Raw genomic sequence first — 12,555 nt, 5'->3', positions numbered from 1 at the left:
TAATTGCCTTTGTGATCCATTTCTAGTCCGATATCTTCCTCTGATCTTACAGTTCACATGAGAAGTTGCCAGCCAGTCATATTTGGACCCAACACATCTCACCATTTGCCAGCTCAATGATTAGTAGGATGGCAGAATCATGGATAGTCTGTAAAATTGGCATAAATGGGATATTGGAAAGGAATTGAATTGACACTTGGAGAGTTTGGTTGTACTATTTTTACTATACATAGGCTATATTCTACAGAAGGGAAAAGTTATTTCTTTGATCTATTAATACAGAGAAAAAGGTCTGTTTTATAAGCATCTACATCTGTGTTGTTGAGGTCAATAGGCCTACTAAATCTTTTGCTCAAAAATATACATGATGGGTATAGAACTTGCGTGGCCTTAGCACTAAGACTCATTCCACCATGGGACCCTTATTTCTCTTTGGATGTTTTTCCCAAAATGCAGTTGACTATATAATCTTAGAGAGCTATTCTACTTGTTTACCCCACTTTCATTTTCTACTATTGATCATTTATGATTCATCCATCCATCCATTATCTATACCCACTTATTCCTACATGGGGCCATGGGATTCTGTTGGAGCCTATCTCAGCTCTCTTTGGGTGAAAATCAGGGGTACAGCATGGAGCTGTCCTCCTGTGGACCCAACACCCGTAGGAGGAGCCATAAGGGGTCAGTGCATTAAGACTACTCCTCTTAATGCACAGAACAGAAAAACAGAACAGTCAGATGTGTATTATTTAATATTAGGTCTCTTCTTCTAAATCTCTGTTAGTAAATTATTTGATACCTGATCACCAAATTGACTTACGCTGTCTTACTGAAACCTGGTTACAGAAGGATGAATATGTCAGTCTGAATAAATCAAACCCCTTCGGTCATAAAAATTGTCATGTTCTTCGACGCACAGATAGAGGTGGAGGAGTAGCTGCAATCTTCCACTCAAACTTATTACTAATCTCTCACCCTCAGAACAATTATAATATCATATAATATCATTTGAGAGCCTCACTCTGAGCCTCTCACATCCAAACTGGAAAACACAAAAACCAGTTCTACTTGTCATTGTGTACCATCCACATGTCCCTTACTCAGAGTTTTTAACTGAATTTCCAGACTTCCTGTCTGATTTAGTGCTTAGTTCAGATAAAGTCATTATAGTGGGAGATTTTAACATTCATGTAGATGTTGAAAATAACAGTCTCAGCACTGCATTTAATTCTATATTAGATTCAATTGGTTTCACTCAAAATGTTAATAAACCCACCCACTGTTTCAATCACACCCTTGATCTTGTTCTGACCTATGGCATCGAATTGAACATTTAATAGTTTTTCCCCAAAATCCTTTTTTGTTAGATCATTCTTTAATAAATTTTAAGATGATGGATCACGCAGCATTCGGAAGAAAATTCCACTACAGCAGATGTTTATCTGACAACGCTGTTAATAAATTTAAGAAAATGATTCCATCTTTATTTACATCTATGCCAAGTACGAACATAGTGGAGGGCAGCTGCCTCAATCCCAATCCCTACTCCCTGTCGCCTCACTGCGTGAAACTTGATACTGTGGCCCTTCTGAAAAAGAAGTTAGTGAATCAGAGGAGATTAGCCCCATGGTATAATTTACATATTCGTACCTTAAAGCAGTCATCATGAAGGCTGGAAAGAAAGTGGCGTTCCACAAATTTGGAGGAATTTTATCTAGCCTGGAAAAACAGTCTATTAACATACAAAAAAGCTCTCTGTAAAGGGGGTTATTTGTCACTGCCAAAGGAAGTGATGAACTGCCCTGAACCATGCCTTACCAATCCGGAGAGAGAGAGAAAGGAACAGCAACAATACATCTAGAAATAAACACTGCGCAGGTTGGTGGAGCTAGTAACCTGGCAATACATCTAATTTTGATTTCTCTTCTTCAAATATACTTTGCGGTTTCTATGTGAGTCCATCTAGGAATCATTTTAATGTAATTAACTATTAAACTTATAGCATTCCACTGCTAGAATTTATGAGCATAACATAAAACATAATCAAAAGTGTATTCTTTTGTACGTATGTATTCTTTATAATTTTGTATGTATGATTTTGTTAAAGATGCTGACCCTCATCTTTTCTGGGAGTAAATTCTCATGCCTTCTCTGGTTTAAGTTCAAACACTTGTCCACAGCAGTTTTACTGCCTCCTGTACCCATTACACAGGCTACTTCCTCCTGCCTTTAGGTGGAGTGCGGAACACTGTACACTCCCATCCAGTCGGTGGCAGCACAGACAAAATAAACGTAGAAAATTAGAGGAAATGCTAGAAAGACACAACATACCGGTGAACTGAGGTAGACAAACAAGCAACATATTCTCTAATCCACAATGTTGTTTTTCACTAAAACTCGTTATATTTTTTCACACATATGTGGCCTTGTGAACACACAGCTCAATGTGGTGAGGGCGCAGAGAATCAGGAAACTGCCAAATGAGGTAACATAATGTTAGATGTAACAATTGATGTGGTTAGCTAACGTTAGCAGAGAGTGGTATTAATTATTCAGCTAAGCTAATGCAAGTGGTTCCATCATATATTCAGTTAGCATAGCTCCTGACACAGTGCTAACTTTAGTTGACGTTATTAACATTATGTGGTATTCCAGCTCAACAACTTGTCTCACCATGCCGGGGTTCGTCGGTTTACTAAACAGTCGTTAGCATTACATCCCATCTATCGACCTCCCAACAAAGTAAGTTTTGCTTTCAGATTCGCGGGTTAAAAATACTATTTAGTTTGGGACTTTTAAGGGTTAAACTGGAATGGGATCGGATTGCGTCGATTTATTGCCTGAACTATTTTTATGTGTAACAAGCTGAGTAAAAGCTGTCATATCAAAGTTGACATTAAAAATGGTGTTGTCTTAGAGCTATGCACCTAACTAATGAGTCCTTGTACTTTGTTTTGTTCCAGTGGTTTGAGAGCAAAGTTGATGATGAGAGAATACGAAAAAACATCCATTTGACATCCACAAAACTGGAGAAACGCAACCCTGCGCAGATTAGGTACTCCGCAGTTCTGTTCTTCGTTAGGCATTGCTACATGGCTTTAATAGGTTAAACTAATGTGTAACTTTGTGTCACTCCCTAAAAGTGAGCTGTCAGAAGCAGCATACGAGAAGCTGGCAGATGAGACACTGGATGCTCTTGCTGACTATTTTGAAAACCTGACAGATGAAGCTTTCACTGGAGCAGACTACGATGTTATCCTTTCTGTAAGTTAGAAAAGTGGGGGTGCATTACTATGGGGTAAGATCTCTCCTTTCATCAAACTGCTCAGCTTTTACAGTAACACATCTTACTTATACATGACAGAAAACTGCATTCTCCAGGAACATATCTTCCTAGGACATAAAGTTTCTCTAATCCCCTATTTTGATTATGAAAACTGTTTTCTTATAACATAACATTTAAGAAAGCAGATTACTGTAGAGAGCCAACTGGTTATTGTATTAAAGCTTCATGTTATTTCTCGGGGGGAGGGGATGTTATGTTCGGAGAAAAAGCAATTGTCCTTATTGACATTATATGACCAATCCACAAGACATGTTTGCTGTAGCATTTGGAGATGTTTTATTTGGTTGTTGCAACAAACATGTTGTTAACATATGCATAATCATATAGTCATATGAACTACAATTACTAAAGAAATAAGCAGAGGACGTCAGTAGCCACATTATTATCACCTATGATAACATTTTACACATAATAAAATGATAAATTTAGATAAGTATATACTATAGATATAGATATATGCTATGTATGTTTAAGCTGTCAACCTCTTAATTTTATTTGTAACGCTGCCTCATTCTGTCCCCCAAATGCCTCATGATACCCATGAACATGCATATGGTTACAGTTCTATAAGCCTGAATTTATCTGAACTCATGTGCACAACACAATTTACAGTGTGATACAGAGGTCAAGGTCTACAATATCTTCTTCTCAGCATAGAGTTGACAGACTATTTGATGTGGAGAAGGGAGAGGCACTCCTGTACATGATGTACAGATATTATGTTTCATAGTATATCTTATAACACAGAACAGATACAAGTCTGCTTATAACTTTCACATGACAGATGATGTGATAAATTTTTTTGTGAAAATCAGGAGAGGTACTACAGACTACAGAGAGTTTCTGCTTGAATAAATCTTACTAGAATAATTTGTATATAAAGATAAATGAGACAATATGTTTATTATATATCATTGAGCCTTTTATGCATTTGAGCATGCTTATTTTTGTTTTATTTAAGTTTGGGGGGGAAATGGTTAAATGTGTGAATTTGAGTCTCTTGTCTTTGGTCCATGTATAGAGTGGTGTGTTGACACTGAAAGTTGGTGGGGATCATGGCACCTATGTCATCAATAAACAGACACCCAACAGACAGATCTGGCTTTCTTCTCCCACCAGGTAAGACTTGTGTTGTACCTTACCTAATGCCACACACTCTAGGAGAGAGTCCCGCTACAAGACTGATTTCTGCCTGCAGATAAGGCAACTGCTGTGGTATGCAGAAACTGTTACATACATTTAGTCTAGGGGTAAAGGATGTAATATAAGACTGTGAGCAAACTAAAGAAACAATGTGTATTGTACACAGACACACAGACATAGTAAACGTAGATAAATAGCTATGTACAATTATTTAACAGACAACTATAAATGCAACTTAAAAATAACTGCAAAAGGCTAGAGATGCACCAATTGACTGGCCAGTGATTGGAATCGGCTGATTTCTCGCATGACTGGCCCGGATCAGTGACTGGCCGGTCAGTCTCACGTTTTGCCGATTCCAGGCCGATCCTTTTATTGCCAGCAGCACAGGCAATGACATCACAGCCACGCGCACACGCACACTCGCATGTAACCGTGTCGTTGATGTGGAAGTTCTTTTCTGTGAGTGAAGATGACACAAAAATCACAGTTTGTAACATTTGTATGGCCAAAATATGTGGGGGAATAACTATTTTTGTTAGTAAGCCTACTTTGTTAGTTGTATTTTGTGTTTTTTTTTTTATTTCTAACTTTTTCAAGGCACAGAGCACTTTATTCTGTTGTTATTTTGTTATGAAAAGATCTTATATCCTTTATTCATTTATTTTATTATAAAATAAAAAAATGTAATTGAGGAAAAGAAATTTAAAATACCACACTACCTTCTCAAAGGTGCATAATGGCTATTAAGATAAATGAGGTAAGAGGCCACCGCTTACAAAACTCTGGACAAAGCATCAGCCATCACGTTGTCCTTTCAAATTGTTACATTAAAGTCTTGTGTTAGTTGATGAGGGATGAACTTAAATAGCTAAAAATAGCAAATATCATGATCTGTTACAGTATAATCATTTTGTATCAGCACTGCTGCAACTCCCACAGTGCGTGCACTCCATTGGCTGCCAGCATCCCTTAGGGTTCATTTTAAGGTTTTATTATTTGTTTTTAAATCTCTAAACGGCCTCAGAAGTCGAGGAGGAAGCTGCATGGAGAGAGATTTCTCTTTTGCTGCCCCGAGGTTGTGAAACAATTTGCCTTTGTATATAAGACAAGCCGCTACATTATCCATGTTGAAAGCGCAACTTAAAACGTATTTCTGTTCTCTACCCTTTGGACCGACATGACTGATTTATTGATTGACTGATTTATAGATTGTTTTACTGATAATTTTATTATTATTACTCACTTATTGTATTTTATTTATTTTCTCGTTTTATGTTCACTTGATTCATGTGTTGGTTTTGGTGTATGGCATTTTGTGTCAGTTGGTAGCTGAGCTACAATTGAGAAGTTTCTACAGATGTTACTGTGATAACATGCCTTTCCCAAGAAATGTCTAAAGTTCAATTCAATTAATTTGTATAGTACCAAATCACAATACAATCATCCCAAGGCACTTTACAAAAAAAAAAAAAACAAACAAAAACCCAACAAATCCCTTATGAGAAGCACTTGATGACAGTGGAGAGGAAAAACTCCCTTTAACGGAAGAAAAAACCTCCAGCAGAACCGGGCTCAGTTTGGGCGGCCATCTGCCTCGACCGGTTGGGGTAAGTGGATAGAGCAGAGAGAAAAGAACAGCAACAATAAACAACAAATAGACACTGCAGGTTGGTGGGTCCAGTAACTGCACATCAGCGATATACAGCTCCAGGACCAGGGACACCTGCAGAAGGTACAGAGAGAGAGAGAACAAACTATGGGAGAGAGAGAGAGCACAAAGTTAGTGACATTCAAGTGGATGTCTCAAGGTGGTAATAGAGAAATTCACAATGGTATTTAGTTTCAATGGGCTTCACCTGTCCCTGGCCAATTTCTCTACATAAGTATGACACTAGGACATTTTCAAAGCGACTGTTTGTCATTTGCACCATGGCACAGCATGTGTTACAATATAATGTCTGTAGGTGTCGCTTTCATGCAGGAGGTGGTCACTCCCACTTTGAGGTCCACTCTAAGATAAGAATATGTTGGCTGGAAACATTGTACATATATATCAATATATAGAGCACATAATTAAATCGGAGGATTCACAAACATTGTTGAACTTCGCCATGTTTCTTCAAAACTGCTGCAATGTTACGAAAGAAATGGAATACATGAGAGAACTTGATACAGTTTCTAACATGAGAAGCACAGTGCTTAAATGACTGTTTAAGCTTAGGGAGAAATGGCACAATAATGCTTATGAGCTACAAGGGCAGCGACAGTGTAGGACTAAAATCCTAGATCTTTTAGGTTTTATTCAAAAGTAAGCTCTCATAGCTTCTGACCCACTTTTTGGCGATTTACAAGATGCAGGGAAAGTTGAACCTGTTAAGTCCTGGGTCTTCTGGAATTTTGCAACAAATGATTGAGAGACCCTGTCAACACCCCCTTGAGTTGTGTAAAGAAGAAAACCATACAAACAAACTTAGTTTCCTAAAAAACAAAGGCATGTGTTTTGGCTGTCTCTCCAAAGGCTATGTCAATAAAGTCTGTAAGGAATGTCATACATGTAAAGAGTGAGAGAAAGAAAGAAAACCCAACCTAGTGCACTTCATATTAACTTTCAAAAGCATGCGTCCAAAGCAGACTTTACAGGGCATGATAGTGTTGTCGTGCATGCATCAGTGGAACTTTATGGGCATATTTGGCCCGGGGGGCAGGATAGCAAGTTATCCATCGTCCCATTTCAAATTAAAGCAGAAAAGGGCACCCATGTGTTACAAGCGTATCCACTGCTGCTTTCTGCTCTGATAGACTTATGACCCAGTTAAAACTGAAAGGCGAAAGGTCTCATATTCTGCTGACCACAATGAATCAGAAGGCTAAGGTTCCTGCTCATTATTTCAGGCTTAGTGAAATAACGAGTGGAAGCACTGGATAGTGACAACTTTTTTCCACTACATGAAGTTTTTACTCAACAAAAAATGCCCGTAACCGCTATTAGATGCGTACTTATGGGAATCCAAGGAAAGTTGGCCTGTGGAAGAAGCAGTAGGCTTCAGGTCAATCATGAGGGATGACCCAGAGATGAAGAAAAGAGCTACTGTATGCGTAACAGTTGCAAAATTCACTGACACTCTCACAGAGCAGCTTATTGAGTTTTTCTCAGACTGGAAAAGCTGCTTAAAGCAGTGCCATGGTATTCTAAACTACAGAAGGTCTTGTTGTTGCTTGCTAAAAGGCGAAAGGAGCTTTTTGTCACCAAGTTACTCACTCCAGTAGTCAGAAGGTCAATGCAGGGTTAGGGTTAGGGTACATTAGGTGGACAGTTCCTCAGTAGGGGATATCTCAAAGGCAGAAAGATCAATTATTGCCTATATCCAAAAGCTCTAATTTCAAAATGAAACTGATGCATTAAAGTGAAAAGGAGCTGCACAATTTATAAGCTGGGTCCAGTGCTTGATGGTGGCCGTTTGCATATTTCTGCAATGTCTAGTGAAGTGAAACACCCCTATATTGTTACCCAAGGACTGCCACATTTTAATCCTCATACTAAGAGACGTTCACTAACATTCTGGACATAGTGGAAGGAATCACATGCTGCCACAACTCCAAAAAAGGTTCTGGATAATAAAAGGAAACAGTGTAGCAAGGAGAGTCATAACAAAATGTGTGGTGTGTCGTCATTTACGAGGCAAGATGGGTCAACAGAAGATGGCAGATCTATTGCTGGAAAGAATCCTGCCTGACTTCCCTCCCTTTACCAATGCTGGAATGGACTACTTTGGTCCAATTGAGGTAATAAGGGAAAGAAACATGCCCAAAAGGTATGGAGTTCGCTTTACCTTCATGTCAAGTAGAGCCATTCATCTTGAAGTTACCTTTTCATTGGACACTGTCTCATGCATACATGTCTTGAGAAGATTTATTAGCAGGAGAGGCCAGCTGGAACACATCAGATCGGACAATGGTACAAACCTTTTGGGTCCAGAAACAGCTGAAGGGGGCCCTAAAATCACTAGATGAGCTAAAATTTCAAGGTTCTCTGCTCCCTCACAGAATCAGGTCATTCAGTCCAGCAGCATGACATTATGGTGGGGTGTGGGAGCGACTTAACCCATTACAGGTAATGCGGTCCCGCCTGGTACTCTGTTCACTGTTCACATGTAAATAATCTCAGGTGAACCAGGTGAATATGTGTACACCCCCGAGAAATGACATAAAACGTCAAACTTCATCATAGAATTTACTCACTTTTTCTGCGCGCTTGGATGATGGCGGGTCACGGATGTGAAGAAGCGCTTCTTGTATTCCACACAGAGACAAATAGTTTAGCTTGTCCTCAGAGTAAAAACACCGATTTTAACTCAAATGACGAACGTTTGGCTCCGCATTGTGTTGTATTGTGCTGCACTAATCCCCTCTCAGCTACTTTGACTGAAAGGCTCATTATGCGCGTCTTTGTCTGGTCGTTCAGTGCGTCTTTTGTCTTCTCAGGTAAATCACATGACTATTCATCCTCAGACACACCCTCTTGCATATGGCCTTTCTGGACAAAAAGTGTCTTAGAAAATTTAAATCAGTGTATTGTTTACTGTGAATGTGTGAACAAGATGACATTCACAACACTGTGAAGTAAACACTTTAGCCTACAACATGCAGGTCTCCAAAGTCTTGTGAACCAATGTTCTGTTTGTGTTTTATGGTCTTATTTCAGTGAGTAAAAAATTGTGGTTTTGCACTAACCATGCATAAACACTTTTTTCTCAAAAACACAATAATGTATAAACTTGCTTCTCACATATTATTGTAGCCAATTTTGTGCTGATTACAGTGTTATCAGACTTTAGACATTAATATGTTTAAAAGACACTGAAAAAAGCACAAATGTCAGGACATGTCAAAATTTGTCCAGGCCCCCAAAACCCCCTCAGACCCCAGAGGGTTAATGCGAGCTATTTTTATTTTTATTTATTTATTTATTTATTTTTTTATTATTATTATGAAGACACTGCAAAACTTCTCACACAACTCTGGCCTATGACCAACACCAATCCCAGAAGGAGGATTTAATACCGAATTAATAGCAGAAAACAAAAGCTTTGGACAATGGGAGTTTAGGAAAAATATTTAGACCTTTGCGAGACAACTTTTTTGCAGTAACTGATAAGAGACTTTTGTCCTAATTTGTCCTTTCTCAATTTTCTTTCTGCCCTTCTACATTCCCTCCTTAGAACATGAACTTCTCTATTAATCCACGGCTGTTTTCTGGATTTTAGCTTCCTGGCTTTGAGGTGGAGCTGCAGGCCTGCATTGACTGTATAGATTAAATTTCATTTAAAATCCCAGTACATGATGTGTTAAAACTATTGACCAAACCATCCACATCAGAATGCTGTGTCGTGACGGTTGCTCAGAGTTCTGCAAAAACCTTTAACTGTACAGCAGTAGAAGAGTTTATAACTCTCTATGACATGTAGAAGGCCCGCTTTCAGATTTTAGGACAGCAATAGAACAATCAAATATTACTGGCAGGTGATCAGACAAACCAGCAACTCGATTAGCATCACCACTATACATCAATGTTAGTTATCAGAAAGCCTGTGCATGTGTAGGACGAGAAATAAATTGTGTGAAGTTGAAAGAGTCTAAAAGTTGAGTGAATTCTCTTACAAGTGGCTTTTGCGGACATCACACATGTACATTGAAATCACTTAGAAGCACAAAATTATCAGCTTTTGTGGGCATGTCAGATAAAAAATCAAAGAACTGTTTAAAAAATCCTTTTTGGATAAAGGGTTCTATAAATCAAGGCACAGAGCAAAGGTTTCGATACATCCACTTCACAAACTAAAGCCTCAAAACTGGAATAAACATCTATAGAAAGAGGCTGAGCTCAAGCTTTTTATTAGTCCTGTATCTGTAGTTGTGCCAGTTTGAGTTTACAGCATACATTCACCTTAGACTCACTTGAATTCTCTCAAATTCTCTTTCATTCAAGTCATTACCCATTACAATGGGTTGTGGTTTGTTGTACCAATCTGTGATCCAATCAAATTGACTATAATCCCTGATTAGCCAACACAAGTGACTACACTGCCTAATTTTTATACAGCCTGTCTACACTTATTACACTACACTTACTCAGTCCTGCTAAGTGTGATAAGAAATCATCAGATCAATACCGCCATTCTCCATATACCTGTTTCTACTGCCATGTGTTAGGTCTTTAGCTAGCTAGCCTGAAATTCAATTTGAATGTATATATAGTAAAAGCCAGTAATTTAAAAAATATATACTGTATATATATTTAAAATAAGGACACAGAATGAGAAAACCCTTGCTGCAGTTATTTAATGTTTACTATGCTGTCTGATAAAATGATCCAAAATCCAGGTTAATGACAGCAGCTGTGCTGTGAAAATCAGCTACAGTGAGTTTGAGACTGATAACAGAACCAGCTATTGTGAGGTGTACAGGTTAAGCTGTCATTTTCAGTGTGAACAGGCAACATTTTCTCTTTTTCTTTGAGAAATCTTTACATGGTAACATTTCAGTAAATTTCCTTTCTTCTCTTTGTGTTTGCAGTGGACCAAAGCGCTATGACTGGACAGGCAAACGTTGGGTGTACACTCATGATGATATTAGTCTCCATCAGTTGCTGTCTAAAGAGTTTTCCATCATCTTCAGTAAGAACATGGACCTCTCTGACTTGCCCTATGCCTGAGATCCCATACCTGCAAACGGTCTCTCTGCACCAATAGGAGGAATAGACACCAACTATATACTGTAGAGTACAAATCTTCAGTAACTTATCAACATCAGCCCTTAGGAAAGCAGTTGTATATATTTACAATGTAAATGTGTGAAATGCTTTTTTGTTTCTCTAATAATGTCAAAATTAAAACACACCCACTAACAGAACAGCACTAAACAAACAGGACATATACTGTAATACACTGCAGTACAACACACACCACATCAGTAACAAGCGTACAAATTGGACATGTGGAATGTACAAGTTTAGTGTAGCTGTATAAAAAGCAAAACCAATAAAATGACAGTATTTATACAGAATGGAGCGAGGTTTTCAGTTGGTTTAAAAGCAATTTAAAAGTCTGTCTGTTATATGGTTTCACTGAGTCTTTCACAGAGAAATTTGAATTTACACAATGCAAATTAGTTAAAGCGAACAGTGCTGTCTGTTATAGAAGATATTCCTATGAATTTTCTAGAATACTGAGCCAAAATAAATTATCATGTAACTGAAGAGGAGCCAAGCCATTTAAAAAAAAAGCACACATTTAGGTGGGAATGTGAGTGTGAATATTTTTCTATTATTTTATATTTTATGTTATATTTTCCTGGTGACCTGTCCAGGGTGTTCCCCCCCTCTCACCCAAGGTCAGCGTGGACTGGGTCAATAGGACAAGCAGTATACATCAATGGTTCCCACAGCTTGTTTTACATTTATCCCTCCCCTACTCTATTACCCATACTTACTACCTGGATCAGGTAAGTTCAGTTAATCATGCTGGAAGATACCATCTCAGATGGGGGCAGAGTAGGGGATGTTAATCAGCAGGTAATCCACAGTGGGTAGAGCAGGGTTAGTTGGAAAGCAAGCTGTGTTCCTTAAGGACCATGGCTGGGAACCACTCCATAGATAATGGAGGGCTAGGCACAGTTTAATCCAATTCAAAAATTTCAACGTCCAGAAAACTCTTTCTTCAATGAAAACATACATAGTGCTCTTGTTCCTATAGTCAGATTGCCATCAGCAACAGGTAACCCAATTCCCACAGTATAAAAAAGTCCTTCAGGATAAAAGTCTTGAGGGCCAGTAATCTGGTGTTAATCAAACCCATGTGGATCAATACAGTCTGGCAGCTGTGATGTACTTCTCAGTGATTGGAGATTAGACCAATTTACACCTCTCCTCAGGTATCGTGGAAAGAGACAACATGCAAGAGGTGCCGGAAAGCATGAACCAATGGGTGGGAGCCAAAAGTGAAGCCAGGGCAGCAGCACACAGCAGGATAGCAGCAAATCCAATTGGTTCTATGGCGGAGGCC

At 38.6% G+C, this 12,555-nt stretch overlaps 1 protein-coding gene across 2 annotated transcripts; it reads left to right on the top strand.

Annotated features, from left to right (window-relative positions):
- Positions 1-2,300: 2,300 nt before the first annotated feature.
- fxn (frataxin) lies at positions 2,301-11,552 on the top strand. 2 transcript variants are annotated; one of them, XM_026311867.1, is made up of 6 exons: positions 2,301-2,488; positions 2,659-2,745; positions 2,967-3,058; positions 3,147-3,267; positions 4,371-4,468; positions 11,069-11,552. In XM_026311867.1, the coding sequence occupies exons 1-6, from the start codon at positions 2,381-2,383 to the stop codon at positions 11,205-11,207; spliced, it is 645 nt and encodes a 214-aa protein (XP_026167652.1). In that variant the 5' UTR covers positions 2,301-2,380; the 3' UTR covers positions 11,208-11,552. The 2 variants fall into 2 exon arrangements, with proteins under 2 accessions (XP_026167652.1, XP_026167661.1); XM_026311876.1 differs by lacking the exon at positions 2,659-2,745 and having other exon boundaries at positions 2,302-2,488.
- Positions 11,553-12,555: the final 1,003 nt, after the last annotated feature.

The sequence above is a fragment of the Mastacembelus armatus genome, unplaced genomic scaffold (assembly GCF_900324485.2).
Source record: "Mastacembelus armatus unplaced genomic scaffold, fMasArm1.2, whole genome shotgun sequence".
Taxonomy (NCBI): Eukaryota; Metazoa; Chordata; class Actinopteri; order Synbranchiformes; family Mastacembelidae; genus Mastacembelus; species Mastacembelus armatus.
The sequence above is the reverse complement of the archived record's forward strand: the minus strand, read 5'-3'. Positions and strand labels throughout refer to the sequence as shown.

What these genes read in the sequence shown, in the direction of transcription:
- fxn (XM_026311867.1), top strand. Translation starts at nt 2,381, where the DNA reads ATGTTGTTTTTCACTAAAACTCGTTATATTTTTTCACACATATGTGGC. An exon ending in TCTATCGACCTCCCAACAAA is followed by an intron (nt 2,746 to 2,966) that starts GTAAGTTTTGCT and finishes GTTTTGTTCCAG; the next exon opens with TGGTTTGAGAGCAAAGTTGA. An exon ending in ACTACGATGTTATCCTTTCT is followed by an intron (nt 3,268 to 4,370) that starts GTAAGTTAGAAA and finishes GTCCATGTATAG; the next exon opens with AGTGGTGTGTTGACACTGAA.